The sequence below is a fragment of the Gopherus flavomarginatus genome, chromosome 1 (assembly GCF_025201925.1).
Source record: "Gopherus flavomarginatus isolate rGopFla2 chromosome 1, rGopFla2.mat.asm, whole genome shotgun sequence".
NCBI classification, from domain to species: domain Eukaryota; kingdom Metazoa; phylum Chordata; order Testudines; family Testudinidae; genus Gopherus; species Gopherus flavomarginatus.
In genome coordinates this window covers 160,332,512-160,358,592 of record NC_066617.1, presented here as the reverse complement: position 1 = coordinate 160,358,592, position 26,081 = coordinate 160,332,512, and the positions used below count along the sequence as shown (strand labels likewise).

The 26,081-nt window shown below is 47.5% G+C and overlaps 1 protein-coding gene across 4 annotated transcripts in view; it reads right to left on the bottom strand.

Annotated features, from left to right (window-relative positions):
- ARHGAP31 (Rho GTPase activating protein 31) overlaps window positions 1-15,094 on the bottom strand; it is an 879,079-nt gene extending 863,985 nt beyond the window's left edge. For all 4 annotated transcript variants that reach the window (XM_050956546.1, XM_050956561.1, XM_050956569.1 and 1 more), the window contains exon 1: window positions 14,969-15,094. In XM_050956546.1, coding sequence (XP_050812503.1) covers window positions 14,969-15,062 — 94 coding nt within the window. In that variant the 5' untranslated portion in view covers window positions 15,063-15,094. The remainder of the gene's footprint in view (window positions 1-14,968) is intronic.
- Window positions 15,095-26,081: the final 10,987 nt, after the last annotated feature.

Below are 26,081 nucleotides of genomic sequence, written 5' to 3'. Positions count from 1 at the left end.
TCCCAAACAATATACAGTACAGATACTGCCGTGTTTGTGGCAATCAAGGTGGTAATTTTTAAATAAGGACTGGATCTGAGAGTTTGGTTGGGGCTTTACTAAAGTTTGGTTGCCTGCCTTTACTAAAATTAGAAACAAATCAAGGGACCCAATTACAACATGACTATCCTCTGTCCACTTGGACCATCCAGGTTTTTAACCTCGTTTCAGAGACCCACAACGCAACAACCTTTAGCTATATCACAAGCCATGTCTCAACCCAGCTGTAATTGGGAGAATGTAAAGTAGGGCCTAAGATGTAGGTTTGTTTGATTTTTTTTAAAACGGTTCTGTATTTGTAGAAACAGACATAGCCTCCTGTTCCAAATGATAAGTCTTTGAGCTGCTCCTGGGCTTGGGGAGCATGTGGGATATTAGCATCTCTGAAGGCGTTCAGTTAGTCAAGCTCTAAACATGGAAGGAACAGTAGCGGAAAATGAATGGCTGCAACCCTGCTCAGCTGCTACAGTAGAATTCCAAGAGTAGCAGCAGGCAGCTGAGAATCTGGCAGCAAGACATGCATTCCCCATCCTCTTGCCTGTTCCCCACTCCAGGGAGGGGCATGCAACAAAGCCTCTGTGAAAGAATCTGGGCATGTGTCAGGTGCTGATACACATGGGATCGCTTTACAACAGCGTGTGCAGACCAAGAATTATCGGGGGAGGGAGGCCATTGCAGGCACCATGCATTGCTGCCCCAGAATTTTATTTGTATGCTCTTATTTAGGCAAAGGTCCTGCAGAGATTTCATAATAGGTCTCACACAACTGTGTGTTAATAAAGCATCTCTGTTTGTTGTTCAAGCTCAGCAGCAGTGGGACTGCAGAACTAGCTATGACACAGAGGATCTAACCACAGCACCGTAGAAGACTCTCAGCACTAGTGTGGTCTGAAGCTATCACTAACCAAACACCAAATTTCCCTGCTTTCTTGCTTAGTTACAGACTCAAAGTCCGACCCTAGGTTTGCAAACCTGGCCTGAGTTTCAAGCAAACTTGAGGCCAATTTATGATAGGAATTGTCTCACATGTTCATTTTGTAATACTAAACACTAAGCTACTTCTGTTAGTGTCTCCAACCTGCCTATATGTATGCCTGAATTGGGGCACTGTTTGGAACTTCTGCTATGATGCTGAGGCACACATCATCAGTTGTTGGTCATGGGGGGAGGAAAGAGGTTGGACTCCTAGTAGAGTCAAGGGTGTTTTCTCCAAATATGATTTTATTTTTTTCCTCTCACCCAATTACTATTATGGAGACATGGGTGCCCGACTCCCCTCTGCAATCAGTACAGTAACCTCTGTATTATTTAATTTGACACTAAATTCAATTTGTGCTACAATGTCCTCTGTCCATTTCAGCCTTTGACTGCTGTAGTTTTTTGTGTTGACAATGTATAACTGGACAGCAGAAGTTGTCAAGGGAGAAGCTGAAGGTTTTGGCAGCAGGATTGAGAGCAATTGGGGCTTTTGGCACTGGGAAGCTGTTTGGGATCATAGGACAGATAGGTTAGCAAGATGTGTCTTCCAAATGATCAGCAGTGAACCAATTAGCAATGGTTTACATTTACGTTATCTTTAGGCTTCAGAGTCAACACCCCAAATAAGATGAATCAAGCAGTTCATTCTGTTAAACGTATTGTTTCAGGATGGCTGCTGACTCAAACAGACATCACTGCATTACTCACCCTCAGCTCATAGTTTCAAGTTTTACTTCACAATTAATCTGGAGAAGAGAAGACTGAGGGAACATGATAACAGTTTTCAAGTACTTAAAAGGTTGTTACAAGGAGGAGGGAGAAAAATTGTTCTCCTTAACCCCTGAGGATAGGACAAGAAGCAATGGGCTTAAATTGCAGCAAGGGCACTTTAGGTTGGACTTTAGGAAAAGTTTTCTAATTGTCAGGGTGGCTAAACACTGTAATAAATTGCCCAAGGAGATTATGGAATCTCCAACATTGTCTAACCCGCTCTTAAAAATCTCCAAACAGCTGTCCGTGATTGTCCAGAGAATACTTAGCCCTGCCATGAGTGCAGGGGAATGGACTAGATGACCTCTCAAGGTCACTTCCAGTCCTATGATCCCATGATTCTATGATTAAGAGGACTACAATTTTTTTTAATGAGAACTTAGGTACTGAAGCAGAAATCCGTGGCACAGTGCATACTCTGCAGCAAATATGGTGGCTGTAGAATTATACATAAGGCCATAGTTACAGATTAACCTTTCTGGTACTGTGTCTGAATCATGAGAGCTCCAGTCTAGAGCTAGGCCTGACTCAAAATTTAGTTCCAAAATCAAAAGCTCCTGAAATTTGGGAAAAATCAAATCTGGATAAGAGCTCTGAAGTATCTCTACTTCCAGGGGCGGCTCCAGGCACCAGCACGCCAAGTGCGTACCTGGGGCGGCAAGCCACGGGGGGCGCTCTGCTGGTCGCCGCGAGGGCGGCAGGCAGGCTGCCTCTGGCAGCATGCCTGCGGAGGGCCTGCTGGTCCCACGGCTTCGGCGGACCTCCCGCAGGCGTGCCGCCGAATCCTCCTGCCTGCCATGCTTAGGATGGCAAAATGCCTAGAACTGCCCCTGCCAACTTCAGCTGTTGCCTTCATATCATGTTAGCATCTCACCCGGTAAGGATATCTCCTGTGCCTTTAGAGCTATGAAATCCTGCATACTGCAGCCCGCAGCAGTTTGTGACCAAGTCTAGATAAAATCTGCTGTTACCAATAAAGAGAAAATGTATGCTAATTCAGAATGTCTCTTCTGTAAAATCTAATTCAGATTATGCAGCCAGGACATGTGATTCATGCTGCTTGCAAGGGAAATACAGGATCAAAGCAGAGTGAGGCATGCAAACAACATGTGTGTCTCATGCAGTGGTTGATGAGGTAAATGTAAAGCAGGATGCAGCCTGGACCCAGAATATGTGATTCACACAGGAGTTAGCTAGGGAAATAATAGATACAAAGCAGGAAGAGCTGTGCTTGCAACACAAATCTTCAACTGCTGTTACACCAAGCTACAGAGATATGAAAACCCAGCTCCCAGAAACCAACAAACAGACTGCGGAAGTAATACAAACAACATTCAAAACAAGGAAGGACAGGAAAGTAACAACTGCAAACAGATAGCTTCTGCTCCCATTGTTTCCAGTGTTAACACCCAGCTCAGATTTGCCTTCTTGTTGCTTTCACAGTGCTGATGTCTGGGACCCGCAATATGACGCACTGCTAGTGAAAGTGGGTATAGAGAAAGCAACCTCAGAATTATTACATATTCGCACACACTGTCCATTGTGGCTGCACACATCTATGTAGGAATCTACAGAAGCACCCCTTCACCTATGCAGATCCAGGTGCTCCATGCTACCATCCCTCTTCTCCCTCCATACGTGAGTATGTGCCCCGTAGTTCATACATTCAACCTTTGACTCCCTATGCAGCAACTGTCTTTGAAAAATGTCCTGTTTGCATTTTGGTCTCACACTCACTGGGAGGGGTTCCATTTACTTATCCATTCCTCAAAGAGTCAAATCACAGCATCTTGAAAGTGACTCCAGTTCTCAGAGCCTGCAGTCTCTGCCCACCGCAAGACCATGGATACACAGATCTGAGGGGAAACAGTACACATAAACCTATATACACCACAAGTCAACAGCCTGCAACATGTTCCACATAGTATAGTGAAATTACTTGCTTCAGTATATTGGTGACATGCATTTTAATGTTCCCCAGCTGGTACCCAGCTAAGGAGATGACTTAAAAGTCTAAACTTCAAGGCTGAACTCCTTGGCATTGCACATTCAAACCACAGAAGGGTGAATCTAGCCTTTCATCCTTCTGCAGTAGATGTGCATTGGGTCTTTTCAATGGGACCTTAAGAAGCACCCTCTTATGTCTTCTGCATGGACATTAATGATTCTTCAGCACTTTTCATAAAAGTGAGGGTTTGTGCATGCATTCTTACACACAAATATAGGCCTGCGAGTATACACTCATAAAGGCAAACACATACCCAAGTACCCACATTTTCATTTTCAGGCAAACATACTTAAAAAGGAGCAAAGATTTCTGTGGCACCTTACAGACTAACAAACGTATTGGAGCATGAGCTTTCGTGGGTGAATACCCACTTAATCGGATGCTCATGCTCCAATACGTTTGTTAGTCTATAACAGTGGTCCTCTACCTTTTCGTCTGGTTGGTGCCAGATGAAGGACCGTGGCAGCGGTGGAGCATCCGCTGAAATGCCACCGAATTTCTGCAGTGTTTCGAAGGCGATGCCTCTTGATGACGTCACTTGCCGCCGACAGGCAATGTCTTCGAGAGGCGTCGCCGCCGAAACATTGCAGAAATTCGGCAGCATTTCGGCGGATGCTCCACCGCCAGCCAGGACACAGGCGGATTTAGATGCCCTCGCGGACACTATGGTGCCCGCAGGCACCACGCTGGGGACCCCTGGTCTATAAGGTGCCACAGAACTCTTTGCCACTTTTGCAGATCCAGACCCCAATGCATCTTTATGAACATACAAACACAAAACTAACTTAAACAGACCTAAGTGTTTACTGTATATAATCATCATAGAATATCAGGGTTGGAGGTGATGTCAGGAGGTCAGTTAGTCCAATCCCCCTTGCTCAAAGCAGGACCTATCCCCAGACAGATTTTTGCCCCAAAAACCTAAATAGCCCCCTCAAGGACTGAACTCACAACCCTGGGTTTAGCAGGTCAATGTGCAAATCATTGAGCCATCCGTCCCCCCATATGTCCCTGTGCACAGAAACACTCACATGAGTATACAAATACATTTGCACACACAAAGCAATGCATTAAAACATACCACACAAACAAATGCACATATACCTGTGCATGGATACACATGTGCATTCATTCATACACACACATCCATGCATGATAACACAGCACACAGACATGCAAACATATGCTTGAGCATGCTTATGCGTGAGGCTGCAAGGCCACATGGCCTGGAGAAGCCGGCTTCACATCTGCACAGCAGGTTTCAAACTTGGCTCCAACTGGAGCATCTCCTTAGAGCAAATCACATGCTGCCTGCAAGGTAGGTCTCCCTGCTCATCAGAGCAAGGGCAGCAGTATGATTGTAATATAAATGGCATAAAACTCTGTTTCCCTAGCACATGGTTGTGATGGCTGATCTGGTGACAAGATACTGTCCCAAGATCAGAAGTCAGTGAACGGAGAACTGGATAGTGCTCTGTGTTTTCTTTCTTCTGTGCAAAGTATTTATTACTTTACCTCCTTAAAAAAATACTGATCTCTCCTATAGTAATGCTCTGAAACATTGCAATTCACAACAGTGCTATTGCAATGCTTTGGGAGAGCTATTAGGGTCCAAAACTGCAGTAATTTTTTTTATTAGGGCCCTAACACTAAATGAGCCCTGTTTTAATGCTCACTCAATGTCATCCTAATGCTTCTTCTATAGGAACAGTGAGTGTGAAGAGATGGGTGTTGAGAGAGGAATGTTAGAACAGTGTTATTAGTTTTGGCAGAGAGGCTACTGGAGGTGATGGAGACTGGAAATGGAAAGATGGTGGATACTGTAGGATAGGTACTGGAGACACCATTATTGGAGGAGGATTTATATTGGTAGATTAATTATAGGCATTGGGGAGAGATTTTTAGGGTTGTATGGTAGGGACTGGGGAGAGCAGTGAGGGATAAGTAACGGGAACAGGAGTAAGGGGTACTGTGAGAGCAGGTGATGTGTACTGGGAGACTGGGAAGAAGATCCATATTGAGGAAGTGGGTATTGGAAAGGGCAGGGTGATGGATATTAAGGATAGGTGTCGGTGGGGTGAGGAAGTAGGGAATGGCATTTTGGAGCCATTTCCACTCCCATGTCCTAGTGGGATACGCATCCTCATCCCTTGCTTGTATCCTTTGCATGCCTGGCTTGAGTTCTTACATTCACAGACTTGAAGGCCAGAAGGGACCATTGTGATCATCGAGTCTGACCTCCTGTATAACGCAGGTCACAGAACCACCCCAAAATAATTCCTAGAGCAGATTCTCTAAAAATAAATCCAATCTTGATTTTAAAATTGTTAGTGATGGAGAATCCACCATAATCCTGGTAAATTGTTCCAATGGCCAATTACCCTCACTGTCAAAAACGTACACCTTATTTCCAGTCTGAATTTGTCTAGCTTCACGTTCCAGCCACTGGACCGTGTTATACCTTTCTCTGGTAGATTGAAGAGCCCATGATTAAATATTTGTTCTCCAGGTAGATACACTCAGTCTGTAATTAAATCATTCTTTAACCATCTTTTCGTTAAACTAAATAGATTGAGTTCCTTGAGTCTATAACTATAAGGCAGGTTTTCTTAATCTTTTAATCATTCTTGTGGCTCTTCTCTGAATCCTGTGAAAATTGTGGGCACCAGAACTAGACATAGTATTCCAGCAGCAGTCACACAAATACAAACTTCTCTACTACTAAAATAACCTCTACTCCCAGTAGAGAGTCCCCTGTTTATGCATCACAAGTTCTCATTAGCTCTTTTCATCACAGCATCACATTGTTCAGCTAGGGCCAGCAGTTGATTTTCCACTATGACCCCCAAATCCTCTTCAGAATCACTGCTTCCCAGGATAGAGTCACTATCCTGTAATATGGCCAACTTCTTTGCTCCAAAATGCATACATTTATGTTTAACCATACCAAATTGCATATTGTTTGCTTGCACCCAGTTTACCAAGTGACCCAGATCACTCTCAACCAGTGACCTGTTCTCTTCATTATTTACCACTCCCTCCAATCATTGTATCATCTGCAAACTTTATGTTAAATAATATAGCACCAAGAACTAATCCCTGCGGGTCCCCACTGGAAACAAACCTACATGGTGATGATTTCCTATTTACAATTAAATTTTGAGGCCTATAAATTATCCAGCTTTGAATCCATTTAATGTGTGAAATGTGAACTTCATATCATTCTAGATTTTTAATCAAAATGTCATGTGGTACCAACTTAAGGGTATGTCTTCACTACCCACTGGATCGGTGGGCAGTGAGCAAGCCAGTTGCGGTCGATTTATCGCATCTAGTCTAGACACAATAAATCGACCCCTGGGCGCTCTCCCATCGGCTCCTGTACTCCAGCTTGGAGAGAGGAGCAGGCAGAGTCGACAGGGAAGCAGCAGCAGTTGACTCACTGCAGTGAAGACACCACAGTAAGTCGATCTAAGTACGTCGGCTTCAGCTACGTTATTCACATGTAGACCAGGCCTAAGTGTCTTACAGAAGTCTAAATATATTACGTCAACACTATTATCTTTATCAACTAAATCTTATAAGCTCATAAAAAAGACATGAAGTTAGTTTGACAGGATAATTTTCCATAAACCCATGTTGATTGGCATTAATTACATTACTCTCCTTTAATTCTTCATTAATCAAGTCCTATACAGCTGCTCCATTATCTTGCCCAGTATGTCAGACCAACAGGCCTGTAATTACCCGGGTTAGCCCATTTACCTGCTTTAAAAATTGGCACATTTGCTTTTTTCCAGTCTTCTGGAAGCACTGTCCAGTGCTCCAAGACTTACTGAAAATCAACATTAACAGTCCAGCAAGCTCCTCAGCCAGCTCTTTTAAAATTCTTACATGCAAGCTATCTGGACCTACTGTTTTAAAAACACCTAATTTTAGTAGCTTCTGTTTAACATCCTCCAGAGATAGTAGTGGAATGGAAAGAGCGTTTTCATAACCATATGATGAGACTACGTCATCTGTTTTCTCCACAAATACAGAACAGAAATATTTATTGAACATCTCTGCCTTTTCTGCATTATTATTGATAATTCTACCATTTCCATCTAGTAATGAAGCAATATCATTCTCAGGATTCTTTTTGTTCCTATTGTATTTTAAAAACTCCTTCTGGTTGTCCTTAACTTTGTTGGTCATAGATTTCTCCTTGTGTCCCTTTGCTGCCCTCATCAATTTTCTACAATTCCTAACTTCTGATGTATACTCATTACTATCAACTTTCCCTTTTTTCCATGTGTTATATATCATTTTTAATTTTTTTATACATGCCTTCACTTCCCCTCTAAATCAATTCAGTTTTTTAACCAGTATGGCCTTATTCCTCAACTGTGGGATTGTGGCTTTTGGGGCATCTAGTAAAGTCCTCTTAAATGATTCCCAATTATCATTCACACTTTTCTGTTTAAAATCTTCCTCCAAGCTGATCTGGCTCATAATTGTTTTCAGCTTTGTGAAATTGGCCCTATTAAAGCACCAAGTTTATATAGTACTGGTCTGGACTTTATTCTGCTTGCACATTATTAATGTGATCAAGGCCATTAATTCTTAGTTGTGTTATCAGTTCCTCTTTACCTGTTAGGACAAAACATAATATAGAATTCTCCCATGTTGACTGCAACACATTTTGAGTTAGGAAATTGTCATCTATAAAGTTTAAAAATTCCAAGGATGTTTTAGTACTGGCAATGTGAGACCTCCAGCATATGTTACTCAAACTGAAGTTCCCCATGATCATATACGATCCCCCCCGCCGTCATATTAGAGATAACAGGATGAAAGCTTCATTACATATTCTAGTGTGATTTGGTGGTCTGTAGCAGATACCAAATAATATCACATCTTGAGCTATATCTGTTAGGATGTCGATCCATATACATTCAAGGTCATTTTCTGCTTCTTGCTCCAGCCAAACATTCCCACACAATAGAACAAGAAGTCCTGTCTTTGTGCCATTTTAAATCTTTTTTGAGGGTCATCAAGAAGACAGGCCCTGGTTGTGTGTGCTTTCCAAAACCCTATTGTGTGTCTGAGGCTGTCTGCAGGCTCAGGAAGATGCTGCTGAAGTGCTCACACTTGGATCACATTGTCAAGCTCTTCTATGTAACCAGGAGGGCTGGAGATTTACTTGAAATAAAATGAAATATGCGATTCTGACACAATCACCTGACTCCGGCAGCTGGGCACTAGGCATATAAAAAATGCCTATGTCTTAATCCAACCTAGAGAGAGTAGGAGTACTTGTGCCTGGTTTCTCTTCCCATGTGCAAACGTCACAGGGCTCCTCTGGAGTGTAGGAGAGTTGCCTCCTGATCCGTCAGCTGCCAGGTGAGCAATAACTGTTCTCAACAAGTCCTAGTTTCTATAAAAGCTGCCCTGTTGTTGAATCTTACCACAATGGCTGAGGCATAGGACTGGCTGCATCTACCTTATGAGAAGTTAGCAGTGAGGGTTGATATTTCCCATAATGGAAACAATCTTGCGACCTGCTACCAAGTTTTTCTATTAATTAATGGGCAAATCCAGAAGTTCTAACGCAGACAAAATTCTCAGTGGAATTTGTGCCCGAGTCAAATGTCTGATTGGGATGCAGTGTTAGCCTGGGTAAATATGGCTGGCTGGATGAACTGACTAAATACCCCGCAGGCCTGAGAGAAGGTTTAGAAATTAACAATGTGATCAAGACCCACCTGGGGGCTGTGCCACAGTGATGAGGAGGATCTACAAAGAGCATCATGTCATACTGTGTCTAGGGCACAGGGACCGCCTTCCTCCAACCCTGCTCTGATTCAGCCTCCACTGGGGCAAGCCCTGCCCACTCTAGCCCAGGCCCAGCACCCCCACTATTAAACTCAATAGCTGTCTCCCCACAGTCAATACTATTCCAGGGCTTGCAGGAGGATGAGCAGAATGTTACATTGGCAGCAGTCACAGAACACTGACCCCATTTTCCTCTCCAGAGGGCACTGCTAGCAGGCCCCGCTTCACAGCCACTCAGAGTCCTCTGCTCATGGAAAGAAGGAGCCTCAACTGCTGAGCACAAGAGGGTCGTTTGTTTCAAAGGCCATTAACAAAGCAGACCCACTTTTTCAGCCAGAGAACAAAACCAATAATTGAAATCAAACAAAGGAATTTAAAGAGCTCTGGGTGCTACTGGTGAATACTTCAGCCATTGAGGGAACTGCAAAGAGTGGGTGGGGGGTAGTATGGGGAAAATCTGAGGTCACTGCATCCCAATCAGACAGCATCATGCAGGAAACAGATGTGCAACAAACCACAGAAGGGTACAGCTGTGGTAGAATTAACTCTGCTGCAAAGGGGACAAGCTGGAACACAGAGCAGCTCCTCCAGTCTTGGAACAAGGGGGTTATCTGAAGCTTTTCTGTTTAGTTTTTGAGAGAGAAAGTTTCTGGCTCTCCCGGTTGCAGAGAAAAACTGGACAACATGAGCCGAGTGCACCCCAAAGGCTCAGAAACCAGAAGGCAAAGAAAAAAAACCATATTTGCTATTTTAGAAAAATCTCATGATTTTTAAACCAATCTCATGATTTGGAGGGGCTGACTCTGATTATTGAATGCTTGGGACTGGCAGTACTGATCTACCCCCACAAAAGGCACAGTGCCCTCTGCCACCCTCCATTCAACCAACATGCTTCATTTCTGCCCCAGAAGGATCACCTCTAAGGGTAAAAAGGGAGTTCAGACTCCCTGCCCACTCAACTGAGACTGTCAAGGAAGTCAGCGAGGACAAATTGCGGTGATGACAGGAACTGGAGTGAGACCCAGCAAATACATTTCACACAAGCAGAGGTGAAAGTAAGCCGGTATGGGCTGATACAGTGTACCGGTAAGAAAGTGGCTGCTGGTACACAGCCAACATTCAAGCGCTGCCGCAGCAGTGCTTTAAGCACTGGACCGGCAGGGCTGCTGATGGGCGGGAGGGGGTCGGGGGGGAAAAAAAGGGGCAGCTGTCCCAGGGCCCAGCAATTTAAAAGGGCTCGTGGCTCCCAGCAGCAGCCAGAGCCCCGGGCCTTTAAATCACCGCCAGAGCCCTAGTGGCACGGGCTGGACAGCACTGAAGGGCTGGCTGGGAGAGTCTGGCCCCAGCCCCACCCATTCTGCTCAAGACCCTGCCCCTTCCAGGGGCCCAGAGCCTCTCCCCCAACCTTGCCCAGGACCTCAGCTGCCCTGCATACTGGCAAGTCCTTTAAGTTGCTTTCACCCCTGCACACAAGCAACTAACCAGCCATCAGACAGCAACAACTTTCAGTCGTTGCTGACCCATGCTGGACTTGAAGAATTATCCTAGAAGACAAACACGCTGTATTCCATTATCAATGCCCTGAGCCATCCATTGTACCTTCTAACGTATTTTGAGTCTCGGCCCCTATTTAATAATAATACTTTGTACTTTTACACCAACTTTTATCCTATTATTGTAAAGCACTTTACAAGCAATTGTTAATTAAGCGTTAGGTCAGTGTTTCTCAAACTGGGGGCGCCGCTTGTGTAGGGAAAGCCCCTGGTGGGCCGGGCCAGTTTGTTTACCTGCCCCATCCGCAGGTCTGGCCAATCGCAGCTCCCACTGGCCGTGGTTCACTGCTCCAGGCCAATGGGAGCTGCTGAAAGCGGCATGGGCCGAGGGACTTACTGGCCGCCGCTTCCAGCAGCTCCCATTGGCCTGCAGCGGCGAATCACAGCCAGTGGGAGCCGCGATTGGACGGACCTGCGGATGGGGCAGGTAAACAATCCGGCCCGCCAAGGGCTTTCCCTACACAAGCGGCGACCCCAGTTTGAGAAAAACTGCCTTAACTATAGTAGGTGAGGAATACAGAAGCATCTTCTCATCCACTATTAAAATATAACCATCTCTAGGGTGGAATGTAGTAGCTGTTTAACAGTTACAGACAAAAAATTATAGAAGGAGAAAAGTTAATACCTTAAGCAGAATAGAATTCTCTCCACGGGAATTTGGTAAGGACATCAGGACTAAAGCCCTTACAGAAAACACCACTGGCTCGTAAATGAATTGACCACAAGAATTCAAGAGCTCAATTTTATCTCTCATCTGAAAAGGGCACCCCATGATTTGAGGACTTTAGTAACAGACAGAAGTTAGGGGTCTATTATAGGAGGGGGTTGGTAAAGTGCTGTGGCCTCGATATGCAGGAGGTCAGACTACCTGATCACGATGGTCCCTTCTGGCCTTAAAGTCTATGAGCACAGCACCCCTGAAGAACTTGCTGAATTAATGATTATGTACTGACCCAAAGGGAAGAAAACCATAAAGAATTGCCAGCTCTACATCCTGCAGCACCCGGATCTTCCTTAGAGATCTCCCTCCCAAGCACAGAGCTGGTCTAACACTCACTGGTTTATGAGAGCTTGTGGAATCACTGCACAAGGCAGCTTTGCAAGCTGGGAAAAAGCCACTCTGTGTGAAGTAGAACCACATTGAGTCGGCTCCAGTCCCTTCTACACCCTTGCCTGCTGTTCCAATTAATCCTTCTGAGTGCATTTGAAACTCTGCTTTCACAAAGTTCCACATTAGAAAGTCTTTTCTGGACATCAGTCAAAGTGCTCTATCCCTATGTTGTGACTACCAGGTGCTTTGAACCAGTACCTCAGTCCCATATTGCTTCTGAATAGGCAATAGCTAGAGCCAGCATCACTCCCCCAAAAAACTTACTCACACCCTCCAGCATCCTGCTTGCACAGGAGAGAAAGTTATCTCCTATTACCTCTACAAAGCCTCTGCCTGCAGGGATACTGGCTGGTTCCTGCAGCCAGCTGATTTTTGATTAGTTAAATTGTCCCACTGACAATTATCTTCCACGCCGTCGCAGCCCTTCGAATTTCATCTCATAGTTCCAATTAGAGGAGAGCTGCAGGCTTGTAAACCCATCAATGACATTTGGCCACCTCATTGCCCTCACAGTCACTCTGATAGAGTTTATTTCATGAATATTGATCCTGCTAATAGAGGAATGAGCGCTCTCATGTCTCTTCCATCCTCCCCTAACCCCCTGATTTCACTTCTACTCTATGATCTAACTCATATTCTTCTAAATGAATATATAACAATTGGGTCTTTCTTTTCTGGATCATACAGCACTGGTCAATGTGACATGCTAGTCAGCAAATAACACAGTATTATATAAGGGAAAGGAATATCACAGTTTCTCACATTGCTTTTCAAGACAGACCATGTAAGTAGGTTGAATTGTGAACCATCCTACAAATGACACCTAAGACAAGGGCCTCACCCCTCATTGTCATTAAAAAACAACCCACTGTATATTTTGTAATAAACACTTGCTTTTTAGTCCAGCTGCCCTGGCCTAATTTCACCTGGGATAATGCTGTTCTTTCCCTCTAAATTGTCTCAGCAGTTTCCACTGGATATGCTTGTTCTTTCCTATCCTAAACTGTTATGCAGTGTTGCTATGAGCTGCTGTAAACAGCTCCTCACCAGAGATGGCTGCTGTGGTGATGGACGGAATTCATTGGCACACATAATTCATGTATCAATGTGCTATGTTTGCAAAATTATTTGTTTTAAAATGTGCTATATTTGCTTGCTGTTTGGATCATTGGGGATTAAGGCACTGTACACGTGGAAGATATTGTAAGTACTTAATATTACTGCTGATGTGCATTGTAAACTGTCTTTTACAGTAACCAGAGAGATGCACATATGTAACATGCACATGTATATGAACAGCACACACACACATATAGTACATCTTTCCTGCGTGATGAAAAAGACTTACTACATAATCTAGTCTACCTCTCTGCCAAGGCAGCCTTGTTCCCTACAGCACATCATTAATCATCCTCATCATCATACAGTGGAAGACTCAATTGTAAGGCCCACCCTCCATGTAGCTGACGTTGCTGCAAGAGCTCTGTCACTCAGAGAAGCCCGAATCTGGGGAAAGTAACTCAGTAACTGGAACATTATGTTAACTTAGATGGAGGACTTGGAGCAGACACATACTTATTCTTTCCCCATCTACTCAGAAGCAGAGACTCTCTCTCAGAGGTTCTCAGACTTTTGTATTGGTGAACACTTTCACACAGCAAGCCCCTGAGTGTGACTCCCCTTATACATTAAAAACACTTTTTAATATATTTAACACCATTATAAAAGCTGGAGGAAACGTGGAATTTGGGGTGGAAGCTGACAGCTCGTGACCCCCCCATGTAATAACCTCACGACCCCCGGAGGGGTCATGACCCCCAGTTTGAGAACCCCTGCTCTATCTGTTGAGGACTTGGCTGCTTCTTCCACCATCCCATCCCTCTTTTAAGAAATCAGCTCTTTTCCCTTCCTCATCCCAAACCAGTCATTTCAAAACCAAAGCCCTCTGACTTTACTGCAGCCACCCCCAGTCTGACCCACAATATGCTCATCTGAAAGCCCCGAAGGAAAGGAGGCGAGGAGAGAGAGAGAACAAGCAAAGATGTGGTTAGATTATCTCAGCTGCCCCCTTAAAGCCCCACACATGTCCCTCCCTCATCCTTCGCCTTGCCCAGATCCAACGTCCCCTACCCAGCACTACAACAGAAAGAGGAGATGGGAGCCTTATTGGACATAGGGAGGGGCAGCTGAGGAGCATTCCGGGTTCCTCTTTACAGACCCTGTCCTGTGGGTGCTGAGTGCCCTCTCCCCCCATGCTTCATCTGGAACGAAAGAGTTGCCCAGGCTCAAACAATTAGGCACTCGGTTCCACTCACATTTTTTTTTACAGTCACAGCTGATGTGGCAAGCCCAGAGGTGCCAGGGCTATAAAGTGCCAAGTCTAGAGGTGCCTGCCGGGGGAGGAGGGGGCTCAGCCCTGGCACAAATTAAGCACTGACCCATGGACTTCAGTGGCAATTCGGGGGCTCCAGCGCCTGGACGGAGCAGACTCTAGGCGCGAGGCTGGCTTGCCAACCAGGAGCCCCTGGAAAGCAGGATCAGCCCCTTCTCCCCCGACACACCCAGCCTCCCCTGCCCGGCTGGCCCCACCCTGCAGGAGGCCAGGCAGCAGCGAGCCGCCCGTGCCCGGGGATCCCACATGCCCCCGCAGCCCCGGCCCGGCCCCTCCCGAGGGGCTGAGGAGGCGATTACCGTCCTGCCCCGAGCTCTCCAGGTGCTCCGTCAGGTCACAGCCGAAGGCGCCCGCGGCTCCCTTCCTCTTCGGCTTCGCTCCCTTGTTCTTCATGAGTTAGTCCCGCCAGCGGCTCGCCCCGCTCCTGCCGCTGCCCCGCGCGCTGCCCCTCACTCCGCGGCCCCTGCCCCGCGTCCGGGGCGCCACATGGGGGCTCCCGCCGCAGCGCTCGGCCGGCAGGGCCGGGCCAGAGGGGGCTGCCCGGCAGGCAGGCGGCCGCGGCGCGCACAGCCCGGGCCCGGCGGGCTTCTCATCAGCGGGGGGGCCGGAGCGGTGCCCGCGGCGGAGCTGGACGATGGCTGGGGGCGGGGGGCTGTCCCGGGCCCCGCTCCCCGAGCAAACCCCGCCTGGTTCCTCGGCGCCCCGCTAGCGGGGGACACGGACCGCACCCCGGGCAGAGGCCGAGCGAGCCGCCGGCCCCGCTCTCTTGCCTCCGGGAGCGCGGTGAGGAGCCCGCTTCCTGTCCTGGCTCCTCCGGCTGCCTCCTTCCCCCCGCGCCGCCAGGAAAGGCTGGAAGGAAGTTGGCCGGGGAGGGGGCGTGCAGGGCTGGCGGGGCGGAGAGAGGAGGGTGTCCTGACAGATAACGGGCCGGCCTGAGAGCGGGCGCTGCCTCGGCCACCAGCGCTCCGCCTCGGAGGGGCCCGGAGGGAGGAGGGAACAGACATGGCTTCGATCGGTGCCCGGCTCTGGTCACTGGTTCCTCTCTCCGGAGCCCTCTCCCCGCCGGGACGCTTATCTCCCCGAGACGCCAATGCTAGAGCTCCGAAGGGGGGATCCCTTCCCCCCGGAGAGCAGAAACAGATGCACTTTGGAGTCAGTTGCCAGGAAAAGCTCCTTTGGGGCTTCCCAGTGAAGGGAGTTAGAGGCAAGAAACCGAAATCTCCCCAAGTGGCCGGGAGCAGACAGCTGTGGGCATGGCGTTCAGCTGAGAGTGCCACCCAGCCCAGTGCTGGTGGGGCTGCCTGGCACGCACGCACAGTCTTGCCAGCAGAAGTTGGGCATAGGTGCTGGAGCTGGAACTAGAGGTGCTGGAGGTGCTGCTGCACCCCCTGGATTGAAGTGGTTTTCGTCATATCCAGGGTTTACAGTTTGGTTCAAGGGCTGTCAGCACCCCCACTATACAAATTGTTATACTGGCACTAGAAAAGGTTCGGAAAAAGGCAACTAAAATGATTAGGGGGTTGGAAAGGGTCCCATATGAGGAGAGATTAAAGAGTCTAGGACTCTTCAGCTTGGAAAAGAGGAGACTGAGGGGGGATATGATAGAGGTATATAAAAGCATGAGTGATGTGGAGAAAGTGGATAAGGAAAAGTTATTTACTTATTCCCATTATACAAGAACTAGGGGCCACCAAATGAAATTAATGGGCAACAGGTTTAAAACAAAAGGAAGTTCTTCTTCACACAGCGCACAGTCAACTTGTGGAACTCCTTACCTGAGGAGGTTGTGAAGGCTAGGACTATAACAGTGTTTAAGAGGGAACTGGATAAATTCATGGTGGTTAAGTCCATAAATGGTTATTAGCCAGGATGGGTAAGGAATGGTGTCCCTAGCCTCTGTTTGTCAGAGGGTGGAGATGGATGGCAGGAGAGAGATCACTTGATCTTTGCCTGTTAGGTCCACTCCCTCTGGGGCACTTGGCATTGGCCACTGTCGGTAGACAGGATACTGGGCTAGATGGACCTTTGGTCTGACCCGGTACAGCCATTCTTATGTTCCAGCACCCCTGAAGTTGGGCCAATAAAAAAATATGATTTCACTCACGCACCTCGTCTCTCCCCCAAATAATCCTGCTAATAAGAAGAACAGCCATACTATGTCAGACCAAAAGGCCCATCTAGCCCAGTATCCTTTCTTCCAGCAGCGACCAATGCCAGGTGTCCCAGAGGGAATGAACAGAACAGGTAATCATCAAGTGCTCAACCCCCTGTCGCTCATTCCCAGCTTCTGGTGAACAGAGGCTAGGGACACCATCCCTGCCCATCCTGGCTAATAGCCATTGATGGACCTATCCCCCATGAACTTCTCTAGTTCTTTTTTTAACCCTGTTATAGTCTTGGCCTTCACAACTTCCTGTGGCAAGGAGTTCCACCGGTTGACTGTGCATTGTGTGAAGAAATCTGCACTTCCGTTGCACCTTTCTGCCCAGGATCTCCAAACACTTTACATAGGGGGTAAACTAGAGGGTCAGCGTGCTTTGTTGCTTATGTAGATCCAGCTATACACCCAGCCTGACCTCCTTCCCCCAATTCTGCTCGGTTTGATTAAAACTGGAAAAGCCTATTTTCCATTAAAATCAGGCTTTTCTGGTTTCCTCATTTTTACCAAAACCAATAGGGCTCTGAGCTTGGGGGGAGGAGTGGTCATGAGCGGCTCAGCTAGAGTGGGACCTGATTGGAGCTGGGGGATCAAGGGGTCCAGCTGGGTGGGGGTGGGGAGGGCTGGCCATAATATGGTGAGGGGCTCACCTTCCCTAATCTAGTATTCACCCATATTCAAAGTGACTCTGTTGTCCTCCCACAGGCTTCTGTGGGTATGTGTACACTGAAATTAAACACCCGAGGCTGGCCCATGTCAGTGGACTTGGGCTCACAGGGCTTGGGCTGCAGGGCTATAAAACTGCCGTGTAGATGCAAGGCTTGGGCTGGAGCCCGTGCTCTGGGAGCGTGCAAGGGGGGAGGGTCCCAGAGCCCAGGGTCCAACCCAACCCTAAATGTCTACACTACAATTTTATAGCCCTTTAGCCTGAGCCCTGCAAGCCTGAGTCAGCTGACAAACACCAACCATGGGTGTTTTATTACAAAGTAGAGACATACCCTGTGAGGCCATTGACTCATCTCTTATCCTGAGTGACCAACTAGTGATTTTAGTGGAAATCAGACCTTTCTGGTCTTCTAATTGTCACCAAAATCAATAGGGTTCTGCCCATTGATGCCTAGACTATTCCCTGAAATATTAGAACTGATCAGCTGTAGCTTTAAAAAGTTATCCTGTTACCTATGGTTAGACAGAAAAACATCATCATGTTGAGTGTAGGAGCTTACTTTGGTCACCCAATTAATCTCTTTCCCATTTTACAGCTAGAGAACTTGAGGCACAGAAAGAGGAAATGACTGCTCCACAGACAAACAGGAAGTCAGTTTTGGAGCTGAGAATGATACTCAACTCTCTTGACTCCCAACCCCGTGCTCTCACCACGAGATCACACTGCTTCCAGAGCCAGAATCTGGAACTCCTGACTTTCTACTTCCTGCTCTTACTACTAGCCTCCTCTCTGTTCCCTTAGTGCTAGCCTGGCTTGCAGAACATTTGAACATCCTGAATTTATTCTAGGCTGCTTGCAACACCTTGATGTTGAGTCAATACATGAGGATCTATCTGCTCTATAACATAATGTCGCAAACACGTCACATGCCACAGCAACATCTTGCTGCAAAAATTCATATGCTGTGACTGATGAGAGGCAAACTTCAAAAGGGTCCAGTGGCTGATTCAGACAAAAAGGCACTAAGATGCAGATGTTTCTCTGTATCTCATTCAAACCAGCTGCTGGCTGACTTCTATAGGAAGAGAAAGCCCATGTGGGTGGCTTCAAAAGAAGCATTTCCTTCCACACACAACAGCTTCTTGAGGGGCTGAGGAGCTCTGACACTATTCCAGAAGGCTGGACTTATGCACAACATGTTTCATTTGCCTGTATCTTACACTATGTCCAGTGATCCAATTCTGAGAGGTATCGCCACCTGTCTTCACTCAAGACCTTTGCTAGACTCTTATGCCAGATTGATGATGATTGTGTAATATCAACCCCCATGGTACAGACATAGTTTAGTCCCTGCTGCCTGCTAATCTGTTGCCCGAAACATGGCTAAATTCCCTACACACAGAAGAGAGGTGGGGGAGAATGATGGAAAAAAGACAGGAGTTTTGGGCTTCCTTACAGAGGGCCAGATCCTGAAGGTCAGAACTGTTACTGAGTCCTTATTCTGTCCTAATCTCAGTGGACTCTTTAGGGGTTTCATCTGAGTAAAAACTGACTGAGGTCACCAGAATTTGGGCCAGAGGGAGAAGTTCCTCTGATCACTCAGATTTTGATACCTTTGCTAGTATTCTGTCATTCTTGAATAGTGCCTTAATCCACAGCCTAGCCCCAGTGAAGTCAAATGGGGCTAATGGTGGAGTATGGCAGTGGTTTTCAACCAGGGGTCTGGGGCCCTCTGGGGAGCCACAAGCAGGTTTCAGTGGGGCCTCCAAGCAGGGGCCAGGGTTAGACTTGATGGGGCCCAGGAAAGAAAGCCAAAGCCCCACTGCATGGGCTGAAGCCCAGGTCCCTGAGCCCTGCCACTCAGGGCTAGGGCTGAAGCCAAAGCCTAAGCAACTTAGCTTCAAGGGGGCCCCTGTGGCGTGGGGCTCCGAGCAATTGCCCTGCTTGCTACCCTCTAATGCCAGCCCTGGGTTTTATATGCAGAAAACCAGTTGCTGTGGCACAGGTGGCCTGTGGAGTTTTTATAGCATGTTGGGGGAGGCTCAGAAAGGAAAGGTTGAGAACCCCTGGAGTAAGATACTACTCATTGTGAGCAAGAAAAACATAGTTTGGCACTCAGTGATTATGGTAACCAGCAGGAACCCATTCCCCAAAGGAAAGATTTATATTTTAAATAAGAAGTGGGAGGAGGGCGAGGGAGGCCTGTAGTGGCCCAAGGAAGGAGCCCAGGTTACTTGCTATTTTTATTAGTCTATTAAGACACTGCTGATTTCTCTCTCCCCCTGCACACACAGCAGTCAGACTGGCTTCAGTTCATGTTCTGCATTCATTGAGCTTGCAGAATGGAGTCTTCCATCTGTAATTCTGACTCCCTCCCTCTGTCTTTCTCTTCTGTAATGTACAGTACTTTCCTTCTTTCTATCACCTAAGGGCTTCCTGGAGCTTCTGCCCCTTGGTGCTAAGCAGCCCTGCTGCTCTCTCTCATACTAGAATCCAATACAATGCAACTTCAGTTTGTATAGCATCTTCCAGTCTCTCCCAGAATGCTTCACTGAGATGAACAAAACAATGAAAGAAAGGAGTAGCAGGGAAGAAGGATGAAGAGGTATAACATGCAAAGAGGAAAGATCTGTTTTCAGATGAGACTTTGTATGTGGCAGAGCATTGAGCCAAGTAGTGCAATAACTGATTTTTCAGTGTGCTGACCAAAAACACCATGAAATTACAAAAAAAATCATTTTGGGTCAATGGAGGCAAATTGAAAAAGTTGTTTAAAGAATTGTTTTGGGTCAAATAAAAGATTTTGTTTGACCTGAAATTAAATGTTTCATTTTAGTTTCAAGTTGTTTTTTAACCTTTTTTAAAAAATAAAATTGAAGTCAAATACTAAACAAAAATTGAAACATTTCATTTAAAAAATGTCCAAACAAAATGTTATGACTTTGAGGAGCTTTTCTTTCAGTTGGTTGGTGGGTTTGATTTTCTTCCAGCTGAAACCATCTGGTGAAGTCAACACAAATTTGCTCAATGTTTCAACCAACTCATATCTGCAATTTTCTACTAAAAAAATGTTTGTCCAAAAATTTTTACCCAGCTCTAGTGTAGAGGAAACAGAGCAGCACAGGAAGCCCTGTCAGGCAGCAGGAGCTTCAGAGGAGAAGGCTTTCACACCAGCACTGACACGGTTCTGTGAAAGGACAGAGGGGAGGTCATTGCTGGATCACCCGAGGGACTGAGGGGCTGAATAGAGACAGACAAGGTCAGTGAGATAGGCTGGAGCAGAACAATGGAGGCTTTTCAAAACTAGGACATTTTTTTATTGGAACCTGAAATAACAGTGGAGCCAGTAGATCCTATTTCTTTGTGTACCTTAGAAAGTGAGCACTGTGAGGAGGAGCTATACATACGTGCTGGAGTCTAGGATACCTACTGGAGTCAGGAGAGCATGTAGAGAAAAGAGCTGCCCTAGTTAAAGTTAGAGCAGATGATGGCAGGAATGAGGGTTCCACAAAGAGATAGAGTCAAGCAAGTGTCATTCATGGAAAAGTTTGTGAACATAAGAACATAACGGCCGTACTGGGTCAGACCAAAGGTCCATCCAGCCCAGTATCCTGTCTTCCCACAGTGTCCAATGCCAGGTGCCCCAGAGGGAGTGAACCTAATAGCTAATGATCAAGTGATCTCTCTCCTGCCATCCATCTCCACCCTCTGAAAAACAGAGGCTAGGGACACCATTCCTTACCCATCCTGGCTAATACCCATTAATGGATTTAACCTCTATGAATTTATCCAGTTCTCTTTTAAGCAAAGGTGAGGATGGGCAAAGTGGGAGGAGACAAGTTCAGGCCCAAAGTACAGACAGTGGAAACAAAACAGAGTTCAGAATTGAAGCTGGAGATGGAAGCTGAAAGCGGGGAGGGAAATCATCCCTCCTGAAAATGAGACTGCAGAATAAAAGCAGCACAAAATCAGGTTGGTAACCTCACAGGAACAAGCTTTCTCAGAAGACCCTCATTGCTTCCTGGTCTCAGCTCGGATGGAAACACCATGAAAACAGCTTGTTCCACAGTACCTCAGCCCAACCCAGGAAGTCAAAGCCCGTAACATTAATTTTATACTTTCACTTTGAACCTTTTCAGGATTTGGAGTTAGTGGAGATTTGGTTTGGTTAGTACATTATGTAACCAGTTTGCCCTCTCTGACTCTTTGTGCTGAAGAATAGGTTATGATGTTTCAGTATATGCTTCTGGCAGTAATATTAGAGTATTAGCCTGCTGTACAATACGTGACAGAGGCTGACCATGGCACAAGCACAAGCCATCACAAAAGCACTATTGTTAGAAGCGGCTGACCCACCAATGCAGGCAGTGAGGTGGGCTTTGTGACAGAAGGTTGACCCAACACATCCAGTTTCTCTAGGAATTTAGGGTGTCTCACAAATTTGATACCGCAGGCAGGTTTGTGTGACTGAATATGGGACAGTTAATGACTCTGTAATTTCTTCCAAGATGGGACATTTGTGTCCTGGAAACAGAGAAAGGGCCCCAGGAAAAACTTTGGCCATAATGCCTAGGTATGGTATCCTCCCCTTCTGAGACCAGAGACTGTGGGGGAGGCGCCACTTGGGGGCTATTTCTGGAAGCATGTCCCTGCCCTCCCTGTTGTGTTTCCGTCATTGTGTTGAACTCTTTCCCATCCATGGCTTTTAAATCTCCAGCAATCTTCCAGGCGCCGCTCAGCACAAAAGGCAGGGTGGGGACGAGGGGGCGGGGAAGAGCTGAGGAAAAAAATGAACCCCTAAAAATAGCTCTGCCGAGTAAGATTGTTTTCCTGACACAGACGGTTCATTGTTAGGCCCTGACACGTCAGTTCAACCTCCCTCCCCATCCTTGCTTTTTTCTCCCACCCCTCTCCGGCCCAGCTTCCTATCTACTCCCATCCACAGAGCTGGAGTGTATTGTGGAGTTGCATGGCTGTCTTTGTTTTTATGGGTGAACGATAGGATCAGGCATTGGGGACAACTCTCACCCTGCATGGGTTTCCCACCACATTTATCCCTTAGCTCTCCCTTCACAATAAGACCCCCTCCCACTCCCATCTTCCTCTCCTTCTGCCATGGGATACCCACCATTCCCACCAACCCCTCTGCTATGGGACACCCACCACCCTCAACTCGCTCCTCCTCCCCTGCTTTGGGAGGCCCTCCATTCTTACCTCTCTCTCTCTCACCATGGGACACCCTCCACTCTCACAACCCTCCTCTGCCCTCCCACCCCACACCATGGCATTCCCACCACTCTTATCTTTTTCCTCCTTCTTCCTGTTAAAAAATAAAACCTTACTTTGTGGCATGGCTCAGAGCCCCAGTGCTTCTGACTCTTAAGGGCACCATGAGTGAAAGGGGCACCTCATACTTGCATGCTGTTGTACAGCCCTACCACTGGCCCTGTGCTAGGGACAGATTAACCACTAGACACAATAGGCCCATACCTAGGGCTGTAGCTGTGAATTCATGTAATGATGTCACTGCTGTCATTGTGTGCCGTCAGAGGAGAGCAAGTGGAGCAGACTGCATGCAGCATGAGATCACCAGGCTCCCCTCCTTTGCCGATATTTGAATGGTTGGAGTCAGGTCTGAGATGATGTTGCCTTTTCTTCTCTTTGAACAGCGGAGCACAAGTGCAGCCTGGGCCATCACCGATGGCTATGGATATGTCAACACTACAGTTAGATATTGGTGGCTGGTCTGTACCAGCTGACTCAGGCTTGCAGGGCTCAGGCTAAGGGGCTGTTTAATTGCAGTGTAAGCATTTGGGTTCAGTCCCTGTGGACACTACCACCACCTGTCACTTAGGCCTGTAACTTGAGTACTGTCTTTGACTCAGCCCTCTCTCTCGACCCTCACCTCCAGGCCCTGCCTAAGTCTTATGCTTCTTTCTTCACAACATCTCTAAGGGCTTGTCCATACCGCAATTCAATGTGCAGCAAGCTGGGATGTAACTCTACAGCATACAGCCTACCGCACATTAAGTTGTTGTGTGACCTCTGCCGCTGTGAATCAAAAGTTTTGTAGTGCACTTTGTTCTACTGTTGTTTGAAATGAGAGTATGTCAAAACACATGACAGGACTTATAGTGCACAGCAACAAGATCCACACAGCAGCTTAGTGCACGGCAGGCTGATATGCTGTAGATTTACACCCCACCTTGCCACGCAATAAGTTTCCCTGTAGAGAAGCCCTTAGATCAGGGGGGTTGGCAAACTTTTTGGCCCAAGGGCCACATCAGGGTTGCGCAACTGAATGGAGGTCCGGGTAGGGAAGGTTGTGCGTCCCCAAACAGCCTGCCCCCCCCTTTCTGACCCCCTCCCACTTCCCGCCCCCTGACTGCCCCCTTCAGAACTCCCAACCCATCCAACCCCCCTGCTTCTTGTCCCCTGACTGCCCTGCTCCCTATCCACACCTCTGCCCCCTATCCAACTGCCCTCTGCTCCTCGTCCCCTGACCACCCCCTTCCAGGATCTCCGCCCCCATCCAGCCCCCCTGCTCCCTATCCCCTGACTGCCTCGACCTCTATCCACACCCTTGACCCCTGACAGTCCCCCCGGGACTCTCACCCCCTATCCAACCACTCTCTGCTTGTCATCCTCTGACCACCCCCTCCTGGGACCCCCCACCCCTAACTGCCCCCCAGGATCCCACCCCCTTATCCAACCCTCCCTGCTCCCTGTCCTGACCCCTATCCACATCCCCTGGCAGGCCCCCTGGGACTCCTACTCCCAACCCTCCCTGTTCCCCATCCCCTGACCACCACCCCCAGAACCTCTACCCCATCCAACCATCCCCTCCTCCCTGACTGCCCCCCAGGACTCCCTGCTCCCTTACCCAACCCCCCTGCTCCCCTCCCCTTTACCAGCAGCAGGAGCTCACAGCTGCAACACCCAGCCAGAGCCAGCTGCGCTCCTCACTCTGCGCAGTGGGAATGGTGGGCCCGAGAGCAGCCCATGCGGTGGTGTGGCTGGGGGGAGGGGAGAGAGCAGGGGAGGGGTCAGGGACTAGGCTTCCTGTCCGGGAGCTCAGGGGTCAGGCAAGACAGTCCCACGGGCCACAGTTTGTCCATGTCTACCATAGATCCATCCATCCCTTTCTCTTCATTCACAAAGCTAAAACTCATGCCCATGCTCTCATCATCTTAATCACTATAAACTCCTCTCTGGCCTTCTTATAGCTGGCAATTGCCCCATCTACTTCAATTCAAAATGCTGCTTGTGACAGAATACTGGAAGCTAACACTATTGAAATTCTGGGGGTGGGTGGGCATAAGCCCACCTGCATCTGAAAGCCTAAAGGGAGGAGCTACTGAACCCAGGGTTCAAGTAAGGTCAGGGGGGCAACAAATGAGAAAACAGGAATGGGCATGAGGGTCACAGGGTCATAAGCAGGGAGCCAGAGGGAGACACCAAGCAGACAACCCCAGATGACACCCACCTCTCCTTGAAGGTGTCCAAGGGGCCAATGGACATGGCCCAGAGGAACTCTTCCCAGATGCTTGATCAAAGGGAGGGGTAGAAATAGGCCCCACAATCACAGAGCACCTCCCCATCCAGCATCCTCCTCCTGGTATGGTGGGCGGCCAACTTGGCCAGCACCAGGAGGTGGTTGATAAGGAGATCTCACAATTTTGTGAGGCCATGGATGGGGAGTGCATAAATCAGGAGGTATTGTGAAAAGTACAGCCAGAACCTTAGGAAAACATCTTTCTCCTCTGGTCTAGCAATGCTGGTCTGAAATGAGATTTCTAGTCAGTTGAGGAACTGTACTACCGAACGGATGCTTTAATACCCTTAAGATTTCATTTGCCAACAATGATGTCAATCCACTATGGAAAATAAAATCCTCATATGAACAATTTTTAATTGGATGAGAGCACTGCCATTCGAAGATTGCCCCTCCACTGCTCCCTTCTTGAGCACAGGATGTCCTACCGTCACTGTGTGTCCTACCCTCACTGTGTGATTGGCTGATACTGCCTCTATCACATTGTCTGAGAAGAACGGAATTTTAGGTTAACCTGGCACTATAAAAATAGCAGTGTGCCAGTGCAATAGAGTGATTCAGGTGGTAGGAGTGTTGGTTAAGGGAATTATTTGGTGGATGTTTGTGAGTGGTGGTAGGCTGGTGGATGATATATGTTCTTTATACACATGGGTAGGAAGGAAGGATAGACAGTCAGTCTAACTAACTAGGATATAGGAGTGTGTGGTGTCTTAGAATCATAGACTATCAGGGTTGGAAGGGACATCAGGACGTCATCTAGTGTCCAACCTCCTGCTCAAAGCAGGAGCAATTCCCAGCTTAATCATCCCAGCCAGAGCTTTGTCAAGCCTGACCTTTAAAACCTCTAAAGAAGGAGATTCCACCACCTCCATATGTAACCCATTCCAGTGCTTCACCACCCTCCTAGTGAAAAAGTTTTTCCTAATATCCAACCTAAACCTCCCCCACTGTAACTTGAGGCCATTACTCCTTGTTCTATCATTTGGTATCACTGAGAACAGTCTAGATCCAGCCTCTTTGGAACCCCCTTTC